This window comes from Scyliorhinus canicula, chromosome 1 (genome assembly GCF_902713615.1).
Source record: "Scyliorhinus canicula chromosome 1, sScyCan1.1, whole genome shotgun sequence".
Taxonomy (NCBI): Eukaryota; Metazoa; Chordata; class Chondrichthyes; order Carcharhiniformes; family Scyliorhinidae; genus Scyliorhinus; species Scyliorhinus canicula.
This window is the reverse complement of record NC_052146.1, coordinates 134156390-134183397: the sequence shown is the minus strand read 5'-3', so window position 1 is coordinate 134183397 and position 27008 is coordinate 134156390. Positions and strand designations below refer to the sequence as shown.

General features: G+C 43.8%; 1 protein-coding gene across 5 annotated transcripts in view; it reads left to right on the top strand.

Annotated features, from left to right (window-relative positions):
- Positions 1-27008, top strand: part of macf1a (microtubule actin crosslinking factor 1a) — an 837043-nt gene that overhangs the window by 798249 nt on the left and 11786 nt on the right. For 3 of the 5 annotated variants that reach the window (XM_038800561.1, XM_038800568.1, XM_038800551.1), the window contains 6 exons: positions 60-77; positions 3960-4077; positions 6034-6105; positions 7442-7510; positions 20291-20502; positions 22047-22157. In XM_038800561.1, coding sequence (XP_038656489.1) covers positions 60-77; positions 3960-4077; positions 6034-6105; positions 7442-7510; positions 20291-20502; positions 22047-22157 — 600 coding nt within the window. The remainder of the gene's footprint in view (positions 1-59; positions 78-3959; positions 4078-6033; positions 6106-7441; positions 7511-20290; positions 20503-22046; positions 22158-27008) is intronic. The other 2 variants (XM_038800577.1, XM_038800586.1) reach the window with 2 other exon arrangements.

Sequence of the window (27008 nt, the reverse complement as noted above, 5' to 3'; positions counted from 1 at the left end):
TTACCGCTTATTCCTAAATGTTTTCTCTCTCTTCCTTCACATTGTCTTGCTGGATGTAGTTCTTCCTTGGAAACCAGGTACAGTGCACGCCATGTGCTAAACAATATATGACTTATGTGCTGCGAATGGCCACTTAGATCTGCATGTAAATGATTCTTTCTGTCTTTCACCGAGCACCTAGAAAATTCTGTTAACTGTTCCAAACATACATTGGCAGAATGTGCAAAAAGGAAACAAAATCCCAGTAATTACTTATGAAATATATCTAAGAAGTGAAAATATGAAACTTACAGATAATGTCATCAACAAAACTGTTAATGCAGAAATTTTCTTTGTACCAGAAATTCTCATGCTGACCACATTACTCCGATGTACCTTTTGTACTCGCCATTTAAACAAAATACTGAAGCAACCATTTTGGTGTTTCTGATTCCTTTATGTAAAAACTTTTGACATGTTAAGAATTGTTAATGGGATGAAGAAGAAACAAACTTTGTATTTGCATTAAACAGTAGCATCAGTACTTATAGAGCAATGATATTGGTGAAGCCGGGCTATTATATGCTAAACATTTTGGACAGTTGAGAGAATTTTCAGGTGCTCTCTTAGCTTTTATCTACAGGAAAACTGCTCCATTACCATGTTCTGGTTGATCCATATGTGGGGATATTCCCAGGATTTTGTTGACTGAGTAATAATTAAATGCAGTCTGTGCTATGTATGCATGAAGTTTTGAGGTCAGGTCAATTAAAAGGTTGGGTTTGATTTAAGATTGCTGAATCGATTTTATAAATTTTACGGATACTGTATGCTGAATCTTCAGGTATATAAAATGAACTATATCTCACAGTGTTTGGTTTAGTTTTTGAGGAGCAGCATCTTTCAGGCATGTGCACTGCGCCATTACGTGGGCATTTCAGATCAAACAGAACTTTATTATATGACTAAAGTATTCAGCATTTTAAATTTGAAATGCTTGTCATTTATGGAGGATTTTCAAAATGTTGAATTCCAACATTTCAAAAATTGCAACAGTGAATATTTATATCTGTCTGATCTCCATCTTTGGGGTGCGCTACAGGACCCCTTGTGTGATATCAGTGTATTTGTACAGTTAGACAGATGCAAAGACTGTATTCAGAACACTGTGTGATATTTATTAAGGGAATTTCTTGCTACCAGATTTAATCAGTTTAACGAAAAATACAAGAAATCTCATGGCTGGTATTGATTTCACTAAAATTAGAATGTGCTGCATCAAGTTATGAAAAACTTCCAATTGTCTACATTATTATGCAGAGATTGTAAGAATGGTAAATCAGTAGCCTAATGCTGGATAAGTCTGGTGGCATGTCTTTACCCTGAGGTAGACTTCTTACCAACACACTAATCAATTTGGTAGTATATCACCAATTTGCATGCCCTTTTCTAAGTTATAGGGGTGTGACAGTTATTACACGTATTATTATTTAAAGATTATTGGGTAATGAATTCTGCTCTCCAGCCGCCCACCCCACCAAAAAAAATGTCATACTTAAAGTGGTTTCTGTGATAACTCTTGCATAGTTTAGATTTGGATCTGTTTATTTACGTTCTGTGGCATTTACCCTATTTGTTTCTGAATTGAATATTCTGATCTAAGGAAGTATTTGAAGTCTGCAAGTAGGAAATAGCCTACAATTATTTTAAATAACTGTTGCACCTCTGCTCATCACATTACTGTGCTGTGAGTTTTGTTTTGCGGTGAATGGTTTTCATTGCTGTATTAAAAACTTACCCATGGGCTTTCTTCAATTCCTTATGGTTTGATGAATATTTATACAACTTATTGAAAATGAGTGATTATTGAAATTCTTCCATGCCTTGAAAGGCTTATAATTCATTAGCCTTATAAAGGTAAGTTAGTTACTTCAAATGTTTTTGTGACAAGTAAAGGAATGTCCGTAATCGCTTATTCTCCATGAGCTACTGGTTTTATTATATGGGCTATTTGTGAAGTAAGTATTTAAAATCACATGATAATTGCAAGATTTTTTTTGAAAAGTGGAGCTCCCCCTTGAAGATTAAATGAGTAATTTATGCAAAAATAAAATCTTGCCAGTTGGCAAAGGCCTTGCTCCATGCAGTGTGTTCTGGGACATCAAGATTGTATCCAGTTTAGGTTCTGCACCCTTGAAATTAAACTCCTAAACAACATTGCTGCATAACCAAAACCGTTATGAACCAAAATTCTGCGCGTGATTTTATAAAGCAGCGAATGAAGGAGACATAGTGTTATTGCAAGTGGCAGTAAAAATCCAGGTTTGCAATTCAATTACTGCAGACCACATTGGCACACAAATCAACATACATGACCGAGGACTATATTTGTAAGTAACTTGAAAAATAGGATACATTTGTTATTGAAAGATTCACAATGCATCACATTACCATTTCATTAAATTATGAAAAATCTCCAATTGTCTGCGTTATTCTGCGGGGATTGTAAAAATGGTAAATTAGTGGCCTTGCTACGACATATGAAGTCTTATTTTATTCTAGTAGGTACTGAGTGGAACAAGTGCTATTCATGCCCGTATGATTAAAAAAAATTATCTTCGTCCTTTCCACTAGGATAAATATACAGTTCTCCTTGTGGTGCAAAGCTTAGTTGGCTGCATTGAAGGCAGCAAGTAATTTATCAGATCATAAACCTGCATGGAATATACAGTGACAGCTTATAAAATCTGCCATAATAGCACTTGCATGAGATGAATGGCTGGTAAATTGATTAAATAGGTTAAATCAGCATTGTACAGTGGACTGAATGAAACAGGTGAAATTGTTGTACTCTTGTATAACCCGATTTCAATTAATGCAGAAATTAACACTTTGAAGAAGACAGCTAATATTCTGATCAAAAAAAATTAATACTTTAAGTTCTATGTCTTAAAAGTTTCTAAACTGAGCTGCAAATTCTGTAAGGCATTTTTTCAGTTATGAAGGATGCAAAAATCAAATTTTATGCGGTCAAAATATGAAAGGAATAAAATAATTTTCACCACAAAGTCCAGCTGCTGGTTTAATCATTAATATAATTTAGATTAACCCAAAATTTGGTGTAATGAGATGTTCAGTTCATTGCTGACTTTCAGACGCTATAAGTCAAAACGTTTCCCACTGGCCAATCTGAAGAAGAAGAATTTTCCCCATTTTAATTGTGTGAAGGTGAACCATCTCAAGATTCCAATCTTATTTTTTGCAGTTACACCTTCAAAGATCATGATGCTGACTTTTTAACAATTTTTGTCTCTGCAATCTCTGAAAAGGCCTGTGTTTGGCTCTGCCTTGTACTACAGGGTTGAGATTAGGAACTCTGGCTTGGACGGTTATGGAGATGAATTGCCACACCATAGACTCTGTTGAAGCTTCAATGATTTTGTCATTGCCCTAGCCAACTTATTTTTAAACTGCTTTGCTTTCTGAATTAAGGTCTGGCATTGGGGCAGTTATTGAGTAGAAATCAATGAGCGCAAGAAATAATAAAATTGTGTTAACCCACTGCCAACCCACAGATGGGGTAACTTTGGCAGATGCTTTAAAATAGGACTTCCCCATGTTTCGTGAAAAGAGAGGGGGGTTGGGGGAATATGTAATGGGTGAAAATTACTTCAGTTGGCCAATTGGAAGCTGAGAAGTGGAAATAAAAACCAAAGTATTGAGAAGTTTCGTGGTATCCCTGGAGAGAGAAACGAGTTAACATTTCAAGTCAAATATGACTCCTTCAGAACTGGAGTTACAATGTTCTGAAAAAGAGTCAGAATCAACTTGAAACGTTAACTTTGTTTCTCACCAGAATTGCTGAGTATTTCCAGAATATTCTGTTCTTATTTCAGGCTTCCAGCATGCAAATTTTGCTTTAATTTGAGGGTGGCAATTACTGGTCTTCAAATTTAACTTTCATTTTTATGATCCTACAGTTTGGGGATTCTCAGCAGTTGCGCCTGGTGCGTATTCTGCGAAGCACCGTAATGGTCCGTGTTGGAGGAGGCTGGATGGCATTAGATGAATTCTTAGTGAAAAATGACCCCTGCAGAGGTAAGATCAAATGATAATGGATGCTCATACCTTTATCTTTTCTACCATTGCCAGTAGCTCTTGGAACCATCCTGCCTTTATGGGGTGTGTTATGTATTTTATGTATGATACACCAATGTGCAATTCGTACTACAGGTAAGGTGTTTGTTATGGAATGAAGATACTAAGAATGCACTTCAATGCTTGGAGCTCATATTTGAAGTGCTTTTACACGCTTGATACTTCTGAAAACAAGCTGTAATTGTTTGATTTCAATCTCAAAATTAATTTTGTTATACCATTGCCTATTTCAGATAGCATATGGATACTTTAGGAACATATGACCTTTGTTTTGTGAGATCAGTATTACAAATGGTTTCTTACTGGTGTAATTTAGCAGGCAATAGTGAGAACTGTATAATAATGTGAAGATGTTTCACCCAAGCTCTCTTGTATTTTAGTACAAACTACAAAACATATTTATGCTGGCTTTGAAATTTCCCTGTAATCACTAACAATTTAATTTTGAAAAACCTACAATAATAACTTCCACATGGTGAAATTAAAGCTGAGGTGATACGTTCAATGTCAGAAATGTATGTGAAACACATCACAAAAATGGGTTTGTCAATCAATGATGAGGACTAAAAGATTTCGGAAAAGCAAGGACAGGTTATTGGACAAGTGCTGGAAAAACTCCGCAGGACTGGCAGCATCTGTGGAGAGGAACGGTTAAACTTTCGAATCCAATATGTATGACTCTTTGTAACAGGTTAGTAACAGAAATGGGTGTGCACTCCATGGAAAAGTGAGAATGGGGTGGATGAACAGAATTATAGGGACTCAAATACATAGTTCGCTCAAAGTTAAAATGCAAGTCGATGAATCCATAAAAATGTCAGACAAATGTTGGGTTTTATAAAAGGGTCAAGAATAAAATAAGGTAGTAATGATGAGTTTGTTCAAAACATTTGTTAAGCCACAGTTTTTGTACACTATCTTTTTAGGTAACCAACCCAAAAGTATCATCAAAGCTAGAAATTGTGTACAGAATTATTTTGCCAGAACAAGACACTATAGTTGTAATGAGATACTGCATTCGCCATGGGCGCCAAATCTCACAAAATTCAGAAAACGAGAATCTCGCAGATGGCGATCTTGTTTTCTAATTTCCTGGGCGGTGACATTATGAGGCAGGAATAGGGTTTCCCGCCATATGTTTCCCCCACATTATAAATTTCCCTCGCTATTGTGACATCGAGTCAGTGAGGCATACAACAGCTTTTGAAAAGTGTGAACCAGGCGAAGGGAGCTTGCCTAAAGCACAAGAGTAAATATAGCTTCCCCGGGGGAAGAGAGACATACCCAGAAAGTGCCTGGGGACTCCATTGGTATGTGTAAGGGTTGGTATTTGTTTTAGCGCAGATCAGGGTGCCCTGATCTCTGCCGAGCCAGGTGTCTGGCTTTATCAGGCCCCGCCTGCCACCATGATGATATGAACCACGCCTCCCAAGTTTTTTGTGCAGAGAGTGCAGAATATCTTGAGAGAAAGCCTGACTGTGCAGTTTGAGAGCTGCCTGCCAGTTTTCTTACCTCAATCAGCACTCTGTGGATAGAGTGGATCATTCCCTCCACTGTGACAATTTTATCTAGGTCAACAGAAGCTGAAAGCAGGTTTAATACGTGATTTTTAACATTACAGTTTTCAATAGAGTTGTTCTCTGGTTGTAGAATCATTTGGAAGGGGGTCATCAATTGTCACTGAGAGTGAAGAGAAAGATTAAGAAGAAACCCTTTAAACAGCAGGTTGTTGGAGTACAGTAGTTTAATGTTCAGTACTTTAGTATTCAAAGTAGTTAAAATATTTGAATGAGAAACTGCTGTTCTGAGCTTCTGTTGTCTGATTCTCTAACACTGTTTAAGCTCCTTTTATTTCCTCTACTAAGGCCCTTATCTGTTTTGTTTGTCTGATTGAAGATGATTTTCTACTTGATGCTCTTGCACATACTACAAATCTGTGTTCCTGCACATGCTTGCAAGACACCAAAGGTATGATAGAAATCATGAGAAGTCCTACCTTTAATTAAGACAAATTTTTCAAAGACCCTGTTTTTATCAGGGAATTGATGCCAGAATTTCCTCCTTTGCACCCATCATCCTCTATTAATGATCAGTTACAAAAAAATCTTTTATTTTAAGATTAATTCTCTTGACCTCATATTACCACGCTCCTCCAATCTACCTTTAATTGAAAGATCAGGACAGACAGTTGCAGATTTCTCTACAATTGCTGCTTAAGGAATCTCAGATGTTCAAACCAGCCAATTTCTCATTTCATCAAACAATGTCGTTGTTTGGAAATTAATATCTTCAAACAAAAGTAAATGCATGGGTTGGATTTACCCAAATTGAGTAACCAACTTGAACTGCTATATATCCCTTCAAATTGATAGGCAAACAGAAAGGATTGTATTAGTGAAGTAAAATGAATTATTGGCATGTCATGGTAGTTATCACGTCCACAAAAAAATCCACAGATTTGATCATATTTGCTGAACTTGGTGAGGAAGTTCCAGTCAACCCTGGAACTCAAACTTGTGACATCTAGATCATGAAACTAATGGCGAGGATGAGCTACATGCAGAAATGTATCTTCATATTGGATGGTCATTAGAAAACATTTAACCTGCAAAGTAAAAGTTAAATTCAAATGGTTATTATAATATGATTTCTGATAGACTAACATAATGGTTAAAACATTTGTTTTTTGCAGTATGCTGCAAATGTTTTTTATACTCCTTATCTACTTCCATGGTCAAACCTTAACCTTTTGATTCCTAAAATTGTTGAGAATTATTTTAATTTTCACAGGGCCTCAATATTTTTGTTCACAAGTCAACCCTCCCAACTTATTGTGCTCTGATTATTTGTTGTTAGCCTTCCTAATTTAGTTTTACTTTCTCTTTGTAATTCAATTTTACCCTTTCTGATAAAATAGTTTCAGAATTGTTTCCACAACTGCCTCCCTTAACCATCAGTGGAAAGCAACTTCAAGGCCATTGATCCTTTTGATTAGACTCCTTCCCATGAAGGAAATGCCTCTCAACAGCAGCATGATTAAGATCGAGGGTTCAAGCTAACAGTCTAAGCCATGTCCTTTTTGATCCATGCAGAGCACTATGTTGCATAGGTTCTTCCGTGTCTTTACAACTGCTACTTTAAAATCCAAATCTATTTTGGTCAGCATGGGTCAGAAAGGAAAATAACTTATTGAAGAGAAAATGGTTAAGGTGTTGACATGTGCAAGTCCACTAAGTAAATGACTGCTATTCTTTTCCAGTCTGTCTCTGGTTGAGTTTCAGATTTTACTGTCATTTCTTTCTAGTTCATCATCAAGGGAATAAATTATTACGCTCGGAATCGAATTCTTCGATTTCCAGTCAGTCTCCAATAGGTTGGCAATTCTTCTCTGTCCAGCTCTTTCTCTTTTTCCTTCTCCTCACTGTGAATGGCTTTGGCTTTGTTCCTTCAGCCACATTGTTAGACTGACTCTTTGCACACAGTACCACAGCCAGGCTCTCAAAATTCACTATTTTATTTGCTGCCTTTCGCTTCTTACACTATTTTACATAGTCTCAAATCTGAACTCTGACCAATTGTTACATGGATTGTGATTTAAGACAGGGCAGAAATCAAGAAACTTAAGTTAATCCGATTAAAAATTTCACTATAATGAAGGCCTGAAATACTAGATGACAAAAATTAAAAACAAATGTGGATAAATGTCCAGCAGAACTTTTACCCAAAAGCATTGTGGTATAGACTATGGGTCTAAAGGATAATTACAAAAGCTAGAACAAAAAGGGGTTTGGTCAGAAAGCTGATCTGTCAAAGAGATGGACTAACTTTGTGCTCTTAAGTTTCATGTAAAGAAATATAAAATTTTGGACAAGGAGTGTTTAGCATTCTAACCACCTGAATCAAACGGAGCCAATATCAAACCTAATTGGATGGTTTACATTGACCTGACATTCTTGTCCTGTATTGCATTTGCAAATTCAGATGTGATTATTGTTTTAGAAGATTGACTCTAATGTATTTAATCTTCCCTGAATTATCCATGATCACAAGAAAAAAGCATCTTGAAACAATTTTTACTTTGCAACAAGAGGGCACAGTTTTAAGATGAGGGGTAGCAGATTTAAAACCTAGATGAGGCTAAATTACTTCTCTCAAAGGGCCGTGTATCTGTGGAATTCACTACCTCAGAATGCATTGTAAATTTAAGTTAGACTGATTTTTAATTAGTAGTGGGTTGAAAGGTTATGGAGAACAGGTAGTAAAGTAGAGTTGAGACCAAGATGAGATCAGCCATGATCGTATTGAATGGCAGAGCAGGCTGCAGGGGCTGAATTGCCTATTCCTCCTAATTCTTACGTAAATTGTCACAAAAAGGGAAAATACAGTCAGCAGCATTCTGCCTGCTTGGAATATTGCCAAATGATATGATCTATTACATTTTCTTTCTCTTATAAATAATTGTTGGAGCCAAAAGAAAAATCAATCAGCATTGTCTCAACATTCATATTTCAGTCCATCTCTACAATTCTTTCCAAATACCATCTTCCCCCTAACCTCACCTGACCAAAGTAAATTCGGTGTACTGTTTCTGGTGGGGAAATAAAGTACACAATTATTTCGTGAATTATGTACTTTTTACTCCAAATTCCAATCATAAGATGTATCCGTAGAGGAAATTTGCAAGATATATCGAAAATAAGCATGGATAGGTTAATGATTGATTCAAATTGAGCATGGAGCCAGGCTGTACTGTGTGCTGTGTCAATTGCACTAATTCTAAATCGCATGTAAACTGCTCACTAACTGCTCTACGTTTGTTCCCTTTCGCTGAAATAGTCCAAAATTGTAGTGACACAATTTCTACCTTGATTGGAGTGGGTACAATATAACCTGAACTAACTTTTTCATGCAGCTGTGTAACTTTTATATTATGTTATACTTCAAACTTTCTATGACTGTTTCGTAGTCCAGATTACTGTCCAAAGTATAGACTGTTTTCCTTTAATGGTATTTAATATTTGGCCCAATTTGCTTCACCTTTGCACAGATATAATTAATTTTTAAGGGATGAATAAAGCTGGAGTAAAACAAAGCATTTTCAAGTACGAATCCTCGTCTCAATTAATGACCAGTTTGAATAAATAACGTTGATATAGAAGGATGTGAAGAGAGTAAAAAGAATTTACAATATATATGATAAAAATATTAGCTAGGATTTTGTAGTTGTAATGATGCCGAAACTCCATTACAATTAGGGGCAGCAGGGTAGCATGGTGGTTAGCATAAATGCTTCACAGCTCCAGGGTCCCAGGTTCGATTCCCGGCTGGGTCACTGTCTGTGTGGAGTCTGCACGTCCTCCCCCTGTGTGCGTGGGTTTCCTCCGGGTGCTCCGGTTTCCTCCCACAGTCCAAAGATGTGCGGGTTAGGTGGATTGGCCATGCTAAATTGCCCGTAGTGTCCTAATAAAAGTAAGGTTAAGGGGGGGGGGTTGTTGGGTTACGGGTATAGGGTGGATACGTGGGTTTGAGTAGGGTGATCATGGCTCGGCACAACATTGAGGGCCGAAGGGCCTGTTCTGTGCTGTACTGTTCTATAACTGTGAAACCAATGGTAACTTCTGACACCTGCCGTGAAGTTAAATATGGAAATACCAAAGCTACTGTCAGTAATTTCCTGCTGCTCCCATAGGGTGTACATTGAAGGCATATCAGGCAGAAATCCAATTAGAAATTATTCAATTAACCTGAACTTTTAATTTTTGTGCTATTATTCTCACTGTAAAACCCCTTGAAAACATTATGCCTTGTTGATGGAGGTGTTACTGGGATTCTAATGGCATACCAACTTTTAATTACTGCTGGACACCCTCGCTGGCCTGAAAAGCTAATTTTATATTTGTGGAATAGTTTGAATCGTATTGAGAATTCATCCACAGACACCTTGGGCGGAATTCTCCGACCCCCCCCGGGGAGGGTCAGAGAATCGCCCGGTGTCAATCCCGCCCCCACCGTGGCCCGAATTCTACGCCACCCGGGAATCGGCGGGGGCGGGAACCGTGCCAGTCGGCGGGCCCCCGCAGCGATTCTCCGGCCCGCGATGGGCCGATGTCTCGCCGCTGACAGGCCAATCCCGCCGGCGGGAATCAAACACTTCTGGTGCCGGCGGGATTGGCGGCGCGGGCGGGGTCCTGGGGGAGGCATGGTGTGATCTGACCCCGGGGGGTGCCCCCACGGTGGTCTGGCCCGCGATCGGGGCCCACCAATCGGCGGGCAGGCATGTGCCTTGGGGGCACTCTTTTTTTTCTTCTGCCCCCGCCATTGCCTTCACCATGGCGGGGGAGGAAGAGACCCCTGCGCATGTGGCGGTATGACGTCAGCAGCCGCTGACGCACCGTGCATGCGCGGACTTCCAGCTGGCGTGGCGCCAAATGCCATTCGGGCCAGTCGGCGGAGCGGCAACCACTCTGGCACGGGCCTAGCCCCTCAATGTGAGGGCTTGGCGCCTAAAGGTGCGGAGACATCCGCACCTTTGGGGAGGCCCGACGCCGGAGTGGTTGACGCCACTCCAATACGCCGGGACCCCCCGCCCCGCCGGGTAGGGGAGAATCCCGGCCCTTGTCTTCCTTTTGTCCATCACACTCCTCTTTGATATAGTGTGTTCACATGAGGTGCGATTTAACGATAAAAAGTTAATTACTGTGCAAAATTATGTCACTTGATTTATGTTTTCCTCTACCGCAGGAACTGAAATATTATTTGTTTCAAATCAAATGATGCAGGTGACTGCCCAAAACGAAAGTAGACAATGCTAGTCGAGAATTTTGTTTTAACTATTTTTGCTAACAATGAATTTTGGCTCAGAAGTATAAATAAATAATCTTTATTATTGTCACAAGTAGGCTTACATTAACACTGCAATGAAGTTGCTGTGAAAATCCCCTAGTCACCACGCGCCTGTTCGGGTAGAATTCAGAATGTCCAATTCTTTTTTTTAAATAATTTTTATTCAAGTTTTCACAAATTGTCAACAATAAAAATAACACAAAGATATAAGAACAAACCCCCCCCCCCCCCCCCCCCCATATACACAAAGAATAAATTAACAAAGATAAACGATATAAACGCAAATATACACACCCAATCAAGAAAACAAACAAACCCTCATGAACCCCCCCCCCCCCGGTTGCTGCTGTTGCTGACCATCGCCTAACGCTCCGCCAGAAAGTCTAGGAACGGTTGCCACCGCCTGAAGAACCCTTGTACCGATTCCCTGAAGGCAAACTTGACCCTCTCCAATTTAATAAATCCTGCCATGTCGTTAATCCAGGATTCCACGCCTGGGGGTCTCGCATCTTTCCACTGAAGAAGAATCCTCCGCCGGGCTACCAGGGACGCAAAGGCCAGCATACTAGCCTCTTTTGCCTCCTGCACTCCCGGCTCCTCTGCCACCCCAAATATTGCGAGCCCCCAGCTCTGCTCGACCCTGGATCCAACCACCGTTGACATTGTCTCTGCTATGCCCCCCCCCCCCCCCCCCCCCCCCCCCCCCAGAAGACCTCAAGCGCTGGGCATGCTCAGAACATGTGGGTGTGGTTTGCTGGGCTCCCTGAGCACCGAACACATCTGTCCTCTCTCCCAAAGAACCGGTCCAGCCTTGCCTAGGTCATGTGTGCCCTATGCAGCACCTTGAATTGTATTAAGCTGAGCCTCGCGCCAGAGGAGGAGGAATTTACCCTCCCCAGGGCATCCGCCACGTCCCCTCATCGATCTCCTCACCCAACTCCTCTTCCCACTTACCCTTCAGCTCCTCCACACCGAGGCCGCCTCCTCCTGCATCACCTGATACGTTGCCGATATCCTCCCCTCTCCAACCCACATCCCCGAAAGCACCCTGTCCTGGACCCCTCGTGGCGGCAGCAGTGAGAACTCCACCACCTGCCGCCTAACAAACGCCCTCACCTGCATATATCTGAAGGTGTTCCCCGGGGGGAGGCCGAACGTCCCCTCCAGCTCACCCAGACTAGCAAATTTCCCGTCCACAAACAGGTCCCCCATCCTTTTAATCCCTGCCCTGTGCCAACTCAGGAACCCTCCATCCATTCTTCCCGGGATAAACCGGTGGTTCCCCCGTACTGAGGCCCCCACTTCCCCCCTGTGCCGTCTCCATTGCCCCCAAATTTTGAGGGTAGCCGCCATCACCGGACTCGTGGTATACCTCATTGGAGGAAGTGGCAGCGGCGATGTCACCAGCGTCTCCAGGCTCGTGCCCACACAGGACGCCATCTCCAACTTCTTCCATGCCGCCCCCTCCCTCTCCATTACCCACTTGCGTATCATCACCACGTTGGCGGCCCAATACTACCCATAGAGGTTGGGCAGCGCCAACCCCCCCCCCCCCCCCCCCCCCCCCGGATCCTTGCTCCGCTCCAGGAGCACCCTTCTCACCCTCGGGGTCTTCTGCGCCCATACAAACCCCATAACGCTCCTGTTGACCCGTCTGAAAAAGGCCTTGGGGATCAGTATAGGGAGGCATTGGAACAAGAACAAAAACCTCGGGAGCATCGTCATTATGACTGACTGCACCATGCCCGCCTGGGTGAGTGGCAGCACGTCCCACCTCTTAAACTCCTCCTCCATCTGCTCCACCAGCCTTGTAAAGTTTTTTTTTTTTTTTTTTTAAATTTAGATTACCCAATTATTTTTTCCAATTAAGGGGCAATTTAGAGAGGCCAATCCACCTACTCTGCACATTTTTGGGTTGTGGGGGCGAAACCCACGCAGACACGGGGAGAATGTGCAAACTCCACACGGACAGTGACCCAGAGCCGGGATCGAACCTGGGACCTCAGCGCCGTGAGGCGGTTGTGCTAACCACTAGGCCACCGTGCTGCCCCCAGCCTTGTAAAGTTAAGCCCCGGCTCCTAGCTACCTGTACCCTTTCTGCCTTTTTTCAACGGAAGCTCACCAATCCCCCTCTCCTGGTCCCCTGTGTGCACTACGAACAGCTCGCTCTTCCCCATATTGAGCTTGTACCCGGAGAAATCCCCAAACTCCCGAACGATCCTCATCACCTCCGGCATTCCCCCCACCGGGTCCGCCACATACAACAGTAAGTCATCTGCATACAGCGACAGCCGATGCTCCTCTCCTCCCCCTCTCCTCCTCCTCCTCCTCCTCCTCTCCCCCCGCGCACTATCGTTCTCCACTTCCTCGACTCCCTCAGCGCCATGGCCAGGGGTTCAATCGCCAGCGCAAAGAGCAGGGGGGAACGGGGGACACCCCTGCCTCATCCCCCGGTGCAATCGGAAATACTCTGACCTCCTTCTGTTTATAGCCACACTCGCCACCAGGGCCTCATAAAGCAACCTCACCCACCTAACGAACCCCTCCCCAAACCCGAACCTTTTCAGCACCTCCCATAGGTATCCCCATTCCACCCTATCAAAGGCCTTCTCTGCATCCATCGCCGCCACTATCCTTGCCTCCCCTTCCACTGCCACTGCCGGCATCATTATAACATTCAAAAGCCTTCGTACATTAGCATTCAACTGCCTCCCTTTGATCCTCGTGTATGACCTGCGGCACACAGTCCTCTATCCTCATGGTCAGTATCTTTGCCAGCAACTTTGCATCTACATTTAAGGATGAGATCGGCCTATATGACCCACACTGTAGGGGATCCTTGTCCCGCTTCAGGATCAAGGAGATCAGCGCCGTAGACATCGTCAGGGGCAGAGCCCCCCCTTCCCTTGCCTCGTTGAAGGCCCTTACCAACAATAGGTTCGAATACTTCTTGTAGAATTCAACCGGGAACCCATCCGGCCCCAGTGCCTTCCCCGTCTGCATGTTCCCTATCGCTTTGACCAACTCCTCCAGTCCAACCGGCGCCCCCAACCCCGCCACCTGCTCCTCCTCCACTCTCAGAAACCTCAGTCGGTCTAGGAAGCGACCCATCCCTCCCTCCACTGGGGGCTCAGATCAGTACAGTTCTTTGTAAAAGCTCCTAAAGACCTCATTGATACCCACCGCACTTCGCACCGTGCTCCCTCCTCCATCCCTAACTCCACCGATCTCCCTAGCTGCCTCCCGCTGCCGAAGCTGGTGCGCCAGCATCCGGCTCGCCTTTTCTCCGTATTCATATACTGCCCCCTGCGCCCTCCTCCACTGCGCCTCCTCCTTCCTGGTGGTCAATAAGTCGAACTCGGCCTGGAGGCTACGCCGCTTCCTCAGCAATCCCTCCTCCGGGGCCTCTGCCTACCTCCTGTTCACCCTCGCCATCTCCCCCACCAACCTTTCCCTCTCTCTACTCTCCCCACTCTCCTTGTGTGCCCTAATGGAGATTAGCTCTCCTCTGACCACCGCCTTGAGCGCCTCCCAGACCACCCCTACTTGTACCTCCCCGTTATCATTAGTCTCCAGGTACCTCTCTATACACCTCCGGACCCGTCCGCTCACCTCCTCGTCCGCTAACAACCCCACCTCCAGACGCCACAGCGGACGTTGGTCTCTCTCCTCCCCCAACCCGAGGTCCACCCAATGCAGAGCGTGATCAGAAATGGCTATCGCCGAATATTCCGTGTCCTCCACCCTCGGAATCAGCGCCCTGCTCATGACAAAAAAGTCAATCCGGGAGTAGGCCTTGTGGACATGGGAGAAGAATACAAATTCCCTGGCCCCTGGCCTCGTAAATCTCCATGGGTCCACCCCTCCCATCTGGTCCATAAACCCCCTCAGCACCTTGGCCGCTGCCGGCCTCCTGCCCGTCCTGGACATGGAGCAATCAAGTGCCGGGTCCAGCACCGTGTTGAAACCCCCCCCCATTATTAGGCCTCCTGACTCAAGATCTGGAATCCGTCCCAACATACGTCGCATGAACCCCGCATCATCCCAATTTGCCCCGCCGATTAGCCATAACTCTTCCTAGGCCAGCCCTGCCCTGACCTCCTCTACCACTTCCAGCTCCCCCTTGGCCATTCCAGCAGCAACCCGGCTCTTTCTCTCTCTCTCTTCCCCCCCCCCCCCCCCCCAACCCCACAGCTAGGTCCCCCCCCCCCTAGCTGCGTTGCTCCCCCCATTGTACTCCCGTGAGTCAGCTGACCCCGGCCACTCCTGCCGCACCATCGACCCGACCCCCCCGTGTAACACTTCCCCCTCCCCTCCCTTGCCCACAAGCAGGCTCACGTCCTTCCCATTCCACCCCCAGCGCGGGAGAAAGCCTGTGCTTTCCACTCGGCCGGCCCCGCCTCCTCTGGCGCAGCTCCCTTTTCAGGCCCAGTCTCACTACCCCCTCCCCCCCCAATGACGCCACATCAAACCCTATCGACCATCAACCCCCCCAAGTTGTTTGCCTATCCCCACCTCACGAGCCCATCCATCAGGCCTAATCAAAACAATGCCCTGTCAACCCCCAGAAAACAAAGAAAGAACACGCCCTCGGAACACAACACAACAATCCCCAACCATCTCCCCACCCTCAGTCTGAGTCCAGTTTTTCGGCCTGAACAAAGGCGCAGGCCTCCTCCGAGGACTCAAAATAATGATGTTGGTCCTTGTGGGTGACCCACAGACGCGCCGGCTGTAGCATGCCGAACTTCACCCCTCTCCTGTGCAGCACTGCCTTCGCCCGATTGTAACCGACCCTCTTCTTCGCCACCTCCGCACTCCAATCCTGGTAGATCCGGACCTCCGCGTTCTCCCACCTGCTGCTCCGCTCCTTCTTGGTCCACCTTAATACACACTCTCGATCAGCAAACCGGTGGAAACGCACCAGCACCGCCCGCGGCGGCTCACTGGGCCTGGGCTTCCTCACCAGCACTCGGTGGGCCCCCCTCCAACTCCAAGGGCCCCTGGAAGGCCTCCGCTCCCATCAACGAATTCAGCATGATGACCACGTAGGCCCCCACGTCCGATCCCTCCAGCCCCTCCGGGAGGCCCATGATCCACAGGTTCTTCCGCCTCGACCGGTTCTCCATCTCCTCGAACCTCGCCTGCCATTTCTTGTGGAGCGCTTCGTGCGCCTCCATCTTCACCGCCAGGCCTAGGATCTCATCCTCGTTCTCCGAGACCTTGTGCCGGACCTCCCGGATCGCCGCCCCTTGGGTCGTCTGGGACTCCAGCAGCTTGTCGAGTGAGGCCTTCATCGGCTCCAGCAGCTCTGCTTTTAGCTCCTTAAAACAGAGCTGGAGCAGCTCCTGCTGCTCTGGGGCCCATTGCGTCCACGTTAACTGGTCTCCGCCCTCCGCCATTTTGGTCCTCCTCCCTCGCACCTTTCTTTGCTGCAATGCCGCTTTTTTAATCGCCCCGCTCCTGGTCCAATCCATACACCAGCAGGGGAATGTTGCTGTCCCCTTCCCACACTGGGAAACGTCGAACAAGCGCCGTTGCGGGCCCTAAAAAGAGCCCAAAAGTCCTTTGCTAGCGGGAGCTGCCGAACGTGCGACTTAGCTCCACATAGCCGCAACCGGAAATCCAGAATATCCAATTCACCTAACAAGCACATCTTTTGGGACTTGTGGGAGGAAACCGGAGCACCCGGAGGAAACCCATGCAGACTCTGCACAGACAGTGACCCAAACGGGAATTGAACCCGGGTCCCTGGCGCTGTGAAGCAAATGCTAACCACTGTGCTACCGTGCTGCCCATCATCACCTCGCATCTTTGATGATAGATTGTAATTACTATCTAGCTTCATTTTCTAAAATCCTCTATGATCTTGAAACTAATTGACATCAGGGATTGTTTGATTTGGAAGAATGAAGATGAGGAGGAAATCAGCTCCAAGTTCTACAAAACACTTGACCTCTGACTCAGTTTATGCTTCATCAGTTTCCAAATAATCCGCTAAAGTGACCACAGGGTAACATAAAATCTAATTTTGGGTGATGCCTAATCCATATTAGCCCATAGTAGGCATTTTCCATTTCCACTAATCACTATCATTTTCACCAAAAACTCTATTAATTGAGGAAAAGTATCTTTTCAGCAGGAAACCACTTGCATGTATAAAGATACATTTGTTTTAAAACCACTAAATAACTTATTTATTCAGCATAATTTAAATAAATATTCATTTGAATTGCATTGAGAATTCATGCATAGATACCTTGTCTTCCTCTTGTCTCTCATGCTCCTCTTTGATATATTGTGTGTTCACATGAGGCATTTAATGAGGGGGGAAATGAGTCCCATTTTGGGCACGTATAGCAGAGTGTTTCACGGCGCTGCGACCCCGCTATCTAATGATGGGACTCTCAGGGAGTCTTTTTTAAATGCCGCCTCCATCTTGCAACCCCCGGATGTCCAGGTGAAGGTGCCAAGTTGCCAGGCTGGCAGTGCCAAAGTGCCTGAGTATCAGTGGGCGTGCCAGGGTACCACCCTGAGCCCAACCACCTGGAGACCTCCAATGGCATGGGGGGGACCCCCCAGGAGCAGTTATGCCTGGACCGCGTTTGTGTTGACCAGTGCTAAACGGTGCCATGGCGAGGTCTCCAAGGTGAGGCCTTTAGTTTTTTGGGCCTCGAGAGAATCCAGCGTAAACATATTGCAATGAACCTATTGGCTCAGTTTAAAATATTAATATGGATCTCGCTGGGCGACATCTACGAGATATTACATTTTGTGATGTTGCGCTAACAATTGCACACAGAAACACGAAACGGTACAAAAGAGGCTTTATTACCGTGAGATGTTATCACCTCAAGTGGAGCTGTAAAATGGCAGCTCAGGAGACCTCATGGATATTTATACTGCTCCTGTGGGCGGAGCTAGCCGGCAGGGGCTTACCGACAAACCTGTAATAGCCGGTACTATTGTACATCCCCTAACAGAGGCACACACATATATATATATTACCACATGCAAGGTGTTCTAAGCGTCACGAATCTTACAAAAAGCCGCTAGCTAGATTAAACGGCCTCGTTGCTTCACCAAGTCAGGCGCAATGAGGCCATAAATCATGCCCATGGTCTTCAAAATGGAATGCATTGCTTATATTGAAATTTCCTCACTTAGCAACTAAGGTTCTGTTAATAACCTGTACACTACAAAGTCCAGTTTATAGCATCACTGCTGCTTCTATTTCTGTATGATCAGACTCTGACATTCTTGCTTTTTATTTAGTGCATATCAAAGTATCTTTGAAATTTTGGTGATAAATTTTTTTTAAAGAAAAAAGAAAGAGACCATTCGGCCCATTGAGTCTGCACCAGCCCTTGGAAAGAGCAGCCTACTTTTAAGCCCCAGGCCGGGAATCAAACCCAGGTCCCCGACGCTGTGAAGCAACAGTACTAACCACTGTGCTACTGTGCAGCCTTTTTGTTCCACTTTGTTTTTTGTTCTTTGTCATCTTAGATCTTTTGCATTTTAATATTTAGACACAAGCACTACTGAAACAAAACCATTGGTTTTGTAATTGATGCTCATTAGCATCCATGTAAACTGGATACATGCCATTGCTGCATTTAACATTTTAATTATGGGGCCGCATGGTGGCGCAGTGCTTAGCACTGCTGCCTCATGGTGCCAAGGACCCGGGTTCGATCCCTGCCCTGGTCAGTCTCAACCTCACAATCTAAAGATGTGCAGAGTAGGTGGATTGGCCATGCTAAATTGCCTCTTAATTGAGAAAATTTAAAAAAAAACTTATTATAACAAAACATCACTTGTAAAATTTTCCCATGAGATTATTGGCAACTCCCAACTCCGAGTCCTTTGAACTTCTGTTCCTGTTCTTCAGAGGCTATTTAATTGCACTAATTATCCCCTGCTACCGTCCATGACAAAGCTTTAATTTCTACAGAAAAAACGAATCTTGACTTTTCAATAACCTTTGTATTTATGTTAAATATCACTTCTGCCATTTCATTGTGATAAAAAATAAAATTATTTGTTCTGTCATAATGTGACATACAAAAATTATTTCACTAATAGTTTGATTTCATTTGCCTGTGCAGATCAAGTGGCAGAGCACGATATCAGTTGTAATTTTGAGCTTTCATTAGACTTTAAAAATGAACAATTTAGGTTATTTTCCATGGCTTTTTTATTCTTTAAAATAGTGATGTGGTGAGCTTAATTCAAAACTGAGCTAAAAAAAATAAGAGTGGATGACATTGCTGTTGACGTGAAGGGACTTTAGATCTATCTTAAAAGATCCAAACGGGATTCTCATTCGGAGGGATTCTCCATCAGAGGGATCTTCCGCTTCGCTGGCAGCACACCCATGCCCACAGTGGGAAATCCCACTGGCTGGCTGTCAGGACGGAGAATCCCTCTGCCAGTGGGGGAGCACCACACCAGAAAATGGTGCAACGGGACAGAGAATCCCGCACCCTATCTTTACTAAATGTTTTGAAAGGGATTTTTGTGATATTTTTGTTCAGTCTCTTTTTGAAGAAAGCTTTGACTCTTCAGGTAATACTAATTTCATTCATCAATTTGGAAGGACTGCAGAATGATAACCCAGTGGCCTAATACATTTTCCTACACTGTAAATAGAATTGCAACAATCAGGCTCCTAACTTGTCCCACTTGAGAGTGTATTTAAGAAATGTATACGAACTGACCAACCCCATCTCCTATTCTTGCCTCCAGCTGAGAAGATAGTTCAGTCCAGGCTGTGAACACCTCTTGAATTATCATGATATTGTTTTGTGGTCAAATGAGAGAAGTGCATGTAGCATGGCAAGAATGGCAATGTCAGGCTGGCCTTCCGCCGTATCATATTCTTTCAAATTAGGTCTCTTGTTACAAATCATTCACCCATTATCTTATCCAGTTACTGAATAAATTGGAAAATCTGTAGCAATGATTTTAATCATAAGCCTATGAATTACTTAGGGGAACCTAAGTAAGTAGCAACAAGACTGAGTTGGGCAGTCTTAAATTTAAGAATATCAATGACAGCATCTAAGGCAAATATTGTTAAAATCCATTGCGTTGAAAAGCAAATCTAATAAATTTGTTGCATGATAAACTGTTTCATTGCATTTTACATCCACAATTTTTGTAACTATTCCTCCATTTTTTGATATAATGTGTCATGTAAGTCGCTGATTTCATGGGTATCTGTTTTGATGGATTTGTTTGCTTCCTTTTCTTTCAGGTGCTGTGTAAAACTCAATATCAATATTCTGTCCTTTTTTTTCTCCTTCAGCAAGAGGACGAACCAACTTAGAACTGCGTGAGAAGTTTATCCTGCCAGAAGGAGCCTCTCAGGGTTTGGCTACCTTCAGGATGAAGGGGCGCAAATCAAAGCCTTCTTCCAGGGCTGCATCTCCAACCCGATCCAGCTCCAGTGCCAGCCACAGTAACCATAGTTGCACCTCCATGCCCTCATCACCTGCAACTCCAGCCAGTGGAAGCAGAGTAAGCTTTTTGTTTGTATTTATGTTGTGTTTTAACATTACCTCTTCAATTTTATTTGGAAAGGCCTGAAAGCTGATCGCTGTCCAAAATCTCCAGTGAATTAAATTTTAATATCCGTGTATTATTTGTATATTGACATGCATTTATAAGCAAGAATGTGATATAATTTAAGTCCCGTCACTACTGCTGCAGAAAGTGTTATGGGAGCATTAGAGATGGCTATAAATTGTGCTGTGATATTCACACAATGGTGTAATAACTTTTAATGAGATCCACAAAGCAGAAACTATAAAACGGAAAGTTTTTTTACTGTACTTTGTGGAATATTAATTCAATAGTATGATGCTTTTACCATTCATTTAGCAATTAGGGCATTCCCTGAGGCTTTGTAACACTGAATCAAAACTAGCAGGGTGTCAGACTTCCCAGTCTGTCTTAATATGAAGAAGAGTAAATATGAGAAAGACATTAAAGTCAATAATGAAGATGGCTTTTGACATCTTTGTTAATGTATTCACTTCTCTTTTAAATTGATGTTACTTTTTAAATCTATGAACAGTCAGTTGATCTCTAGACGGTAGAGAAGATGCATTGTTGGAATTTTTGCTCATTAATCTAAATTTGCTTCACTGTAAGACATTGGAACTGCAAACGAATCTGGTGTCATAACTGAGCCAATTATTGTTGCTTGCAATTTCAGATATCATAGTTAATAGTCCTCTTCGAGAAAGAGTACTATCTGCTCAGAACAACAAAATATTTCCTTTGTCCTTCTGTGAAACAACTGAATATGTTGCTCAGTGCTAATATTCCTTATTCAGAAGAGCAGCTCATGTTCTATCACCAGTATTCAATCCCATGCCATTTTATTCTCATTTTTAAATGATGATGTCACCCTTACACTGGACAAGAATGAATGTTTGGAATAGCAAGATTTCACGAGAACCAGGTTTAATCCAAGCCTGAACTGCAGCTGTCGAAATCCACATTCTGGATTCCTCCTCCTCCATTTTTTTCCAGTCGTGAAGTTTGTTTGGGGGGGTGGGGGGGGGGGGGGTAAATTAACTTTCCTTATCTAACAAACAACTAAATTTACCCAATTAAGTAAAATGTGTAATTAATGCAGAGACTCAAAAATGTTGCTGTTGCTTCGATTAAATTTTTGATTGAAGGAAAGAGGGGGGAGAGGAGCTTTTGGTAAATTAGTAACTTTTCGAACACATGAACAACCTGATGTCTGATCTTATTTTAATCTTCAGAAAAAGAGAGTTTCTTGTTCAGTGTTTTACAGGGATGCACATTGTCCTTGAAATTTGTGAATTTGTTCATATTGTTTGTTTCAGATGTTATAGTTTTCATTTTACTTTTGTTTATAATTTACATTTTTTACCATTTCATTATTTGAAGTTAATTTTCTGTTAACATTTGCCCTATCCCTTTCTGTTCTCTCTTACCCATCCTTTAAACCCTTTTTCTTTCATCATCCATTGTCCATTTTGTTTTTAATCTGCTCCTCCTCCTTCCTACCCCATCCTACCTCACAGACGCCCCAGACCTTCACACGTTGTTATGACAAACCTTGGTTGACAAACAGTAAAGCCTCTACTCCCACTAAGTGCCTAGACTCCCATGTGTTCCAGATCCCAAGCATTGAGGTACAGTATAATACATAAAGAGCTAATAGCAAGAGACAGTTGACATTTTACAGAGCAGTGGTCAGTGAGTGGCACTTGTTTCCCGGTTAAACCTAAATACAGTTTGGTGGTTTACTTTCAAGAAGTGGGTTAAAACCATTTGAAAATTAATACTTAATGTCAAAATGTATAGCATTTTCTGCAAATCGGTTTTCTCTAAATTCTAGTGCTGGGTATTAGAATTAGAAAAAAATCACAATGTTTTTACTGAACAGTATCAGGCGTAACAGCAGTGTGTATGTAAACTATCAAACTCTACACCCTTGGGGGAAAAAGACAGTTGCACATTTTTGAGTGGTAATTTTTCAAGAATTAGGCATTGTTAAACATCCCCAAAGTCTTATTTCCAGCTGTAGTTTGAGAAATATATACATGAAAGGAAATTTCTTCTTACTCTACCCATTATAGTCATTCATCTCCCTCTCTGCACCTTAAACTTTTTTTCTTTAAAGAATAAAGTTGGGAAAATGCATAATAGTGGCAATTATATGCTTGTGAACATCTGCAGTTACATTGCCAGCATTTGAACATCTCCGTATATAATTCTTAATTTCTTTATCATTTGTGGGTAATCATTAATCTTGACTATAGGAATAGATTTTCTATTCCAGAATTTTTCCAACTACATTATCATTTAAATTTAAAATATTTAGTTATAAGGAGGATTATATGCGTTGGAAAATAGATGCTCACCAGATTATTGGTAACAGATGCAGCAGGTACCTTAAAATATACATGGTTGGCTTCTTTACTGGACAGCTGTGAATTTGAGGTTTGCTAACAGGACTATCCCTAGTAGAGTCCTAATTCTGCAAATCATTTGTAAATTTGTTTTGATTGAGCTTTGTGGGGAAGAAGGAAATGTTTCATCTCAATAGAACTACCAAAGCAGAGTTGGAGATGACTGCCTGTCTTGATAGAGTTGCTGAAATTTAAGTGTGAATGCATTTTCTGAAGTCTGACTCTTTTTTTTCAGACCTACCACCAACTTCTAATAGGGAACAGGTTCACTGACATTATACCATTGCTCTGTCACAGACTCTGCTTTTACCATGTTTGTTTGTCATGTTCCACAAACTTCACATCAATTAATATATAATACATGTGACATTTGAAAGGCTTTATTTACCACCAGAATAGCTCAGTATGTCAGACTCTTTTCCTGACTTGATACATTTTTAAAATATTTTCACTAATTCACACTGCAGAGCAATCAGACTGAATTATGTTTCTCAGATTGAGGAACAGAAGTAGTTGTGGTATTTTTCACACCTACTTTGGGTATACAAAAGATCGTTCATGGTTCATATCAACACGCTTATATTTTGACAAAGTGAGTATAATTGATCAGACCAATTACTGGAATGTCTTTACTTGCAACCTTGTTTCTTTGTAACTCTGCTCTCATCTGTTAAATTTCAATGTGATTGCTCTTCAGGATAGATTTGTGTGCCAGAACTTGCATCACAATTTAGAACTTTGTGTTGTGTATGTTTCTGCTAGTTACCTTTATAGAGTTGAGAAATGGCTTTACATTCATGGGTGTAACCTGTGTAACTATATATTTATATGGTGGTTTTATTATATCCTCAGAACATCCCAAAGTGTTTGAAGGCTAATGAGTGAGTTTGTATTGTTGTAAATGTTATTATTATGAGCACAGCAAAATACCATAATAGATAAATGACCAGTTAATTAGTTTTGGTAGTGTTACAATCCCAGTTGATATAACTGGATGGGAAGATCCCAGAATGGAACCCTGGCTCAAAAGACCGTAGCTTCACAGATTTCTTTTTTATAAAACGACGAGGAACAGAGTCACAGGACCGCCAATTAGTTTTAGCAAGAAAAAAAATATTAAACATGAAAAGTCAGATTATTATCCAATACTCTTTCACCATAGAACTATAGAATCCCAACACTACAGAAGGAGGGCATTTGGCCCATCAAGTCTGCACTGACCCTCTGAAAGAAAACCCTACCTAGACCCACTTCCCCGCCCTATCCCTGTAACCTGCACATTCCTAGACACTAAGGAGAAATTTTTATCATGGCTAATCCCCCTAACCTGCACATCGTTGGACTGTGGGAGAAAACCAGAGAACTGGAGGAAACACACACAGACTTGGGGAGAAAGTGCAAACTCCATATAGACAGTAACCCAAGGTTGGAATTGAACCTGTGTCCCTGGCTCTGTGAGGCAACAATGCTACCCACTGTCACTGCGCCGCCCCTTATTTTTACGAATACACACAGATTTAAATATTAAAGTGGATTTTAAAGTACATTTTAAACTACATTGATCTGATTAACACAAAAGTCCCATTTGAGCACACAAGATGATTATGGTCGAATACACACACTCTGCTCTGAACCCAAGTTAGTGCCTGTGGATTTCTCCTCCGAATTCCGCCAGATGAGAGTTTCCAAACTCCACTCCCAAAAATATGCTTTAAAATCTTCTTTCATAATAGCGCAATCCCTTGGCAATTTACATTCTGAAATCCAGACCAAGTTTTCCAAATTACACTTTAGATCAAAGCTTCTGCTCCACTCTTAAAAGCAAATCCAGTCCTGCATTTTACATCAACTAGGTTACACCTTTAGGTTTTCTTTGTCTTGACTGTTGTGCAACCTTTCCCCAATTGCTTTAACTCGCGATTCCCAGACTGTATTAAAATGGCATCAAACTTTTTATCTATCTCTGAAGTCTGCTGTCCCACTTTAAATCTCGTTACTGCAATTGTATTTAACTCAGAACACTTGGTTACTCTTCATTGAATTCTTCTGAACAATATCTTGGTCTCTGTTCACTTAACTCCACACTTCTCTTCATTTCTCTCGTTTTCTTAACTAGCTGGACTTTAGATTTCCGCCATCTGTTTTCTTAACTATTATTCCATGGTATGGCTTTTCTTCGAGCAAAGGCTGAGAGATACATTCCTTCTTTAGCCTTCTAAAATGAACTGCTTCTAGCAGAGCTGTGAAAGCTGCCTTCTCTCTCACAATCTCCAACTGCAATCAAATTAGCTAAGCACTACCGGGACTTCCGGTGGCGGCGATGTTCGAGTGAGCCGCACATTCGCGGGCTCTCACTCCGGCAGGGCTTTAGGGGCTGATTCCCCGCGATAGCGGGACCACGGAGCGGCAAAAAGGCGGCCGAGGAAGTGCTGGAGAGTGGGCTGCAACCTATGGAACCGCGAGAGTCCAGGAAGCAGAGGAAGAGAGAGAGAAAGGGACAAAGGCAAGGAGCAGAGGAAGCTGACCTGGAACCTAAGATGGCGGAAACACGGACCTCGGACTCAGCAATCCAGCAGGCACTGGATAACATGCTCCAGGTGATGAAAACCAGTTTTGAGTCGCTGAAGCGGGACAACCTGGACCCACTTCAGAAGGCAGTGGATCAGCTGAATCAGAGGCTGGATGCTCAAGATGTTAAAGTTAAGGAGCTGGGAGAGGCGGTGGAGGAGCAGGCGGATGCGCAGACGGTTGCGGCGTTAGAGGTTGACGGGCTGAAAGAGCGGCAAAGAAGACTGTTGGACAGAGTGGAGGAGTCGGAGAATAGAGCCCGCAGGAACAATCTGAGGATGGTCGGCCTCCCGGAGGGGGCTGAGGGAGCTGATGCTGCAGCGTTTGTGGCAGACCTGTTGATGCAGCTGATGGGGGCTGAAGCCTTGCCGCGACCGCTGGAGCTGGAGTGGGCATACAGAGTGCAGGCGAGGCAAGGGCGGCCGGTGGGACCCCCCCCGTCCGATGGTGATCAGGTTCGTGGACAAGGAGCGGGTGCTGCGGTGGGCAAAGAGCGCCAGGAGCAGCACGTGGAACAACAGTGTTCTCCGTATTTACCAGGACCTAAGCCAGGAGGTGGCTCGGCGGCGAGCAGCCTTTAAGCAAGTCAAGGAGGTGCTGTTCAAGAAGCACGTAAAATTTGGTCTGCTGTTCCCGGCCCGTCTTTGGGTCACGCATCAGGGTCAACACCACTACTTCTCCGAGCCCGAAGTAGCGATGGACTTTGCGAGGGATCAGGGGCTGGTCCCAAAAAGAGGTCCCACGGGCGCGAAGTAGGACCCGAGAACTATCATATGATGGGACGCCAAATGTGCCTGGACTGCTGTTCAACAGTTTGCTGGGTGCCAAGCGGGACATTTGGGACTCTTCCCTTTGCTTTTGGTTACTGGTTTTTTCTTTTGTTTTTGTTTTCTTCATTTTTCTGTTTTTTCCTTTTCGTGCGGATTTTTTACTTTTTGTGGGGCTCGCTGAGGGCACTGGAGCCGGTATGGTAACTAAGGGTGGCCGGTCAGCAAGGGGGGTTAAGGATGTGGGTTGGGGGTTTTTGTTTTACTGATGTTCATGCCTTGTCTGTGCCAGTGAGTTTGCTCCAGTGGGTTGGAGAGGGGGATGGGCCGCCGAGGAGTGGGGATGAGGACGGGGTAACAATGGGAATGAGACAGGGGGGTACCGGAGTGATGAGTCACCAGGCTAGCAGATTGGCTAGTCAAGGGAGTCAGGTGGGCGGGGAGATTACAGCCAGTGGATGGCAGGGGTGGGGTTATCGGGGGATGTTGCTGGGGGGGGGGGGGGGGGGGGGGGTGTTCTGCTGATGTGGGAGGGATTTGAAGTAGGCAGTGGGAAGGAGGTCGAGGGTGGAGGCAGCCACGAGGCGGGCCAAGAATGGCCGGCCTGAGAGAGGCTGAATGTCAGGGGACTGAATGGGCCGGTTAAGAGGGCGCGGGTGTTCGCGCACTTGCGGGCTCTGAGGGCAGACGTAATTATGTTGCAGGAGACACATCTGAAAGTGTCTGACCAGACTAG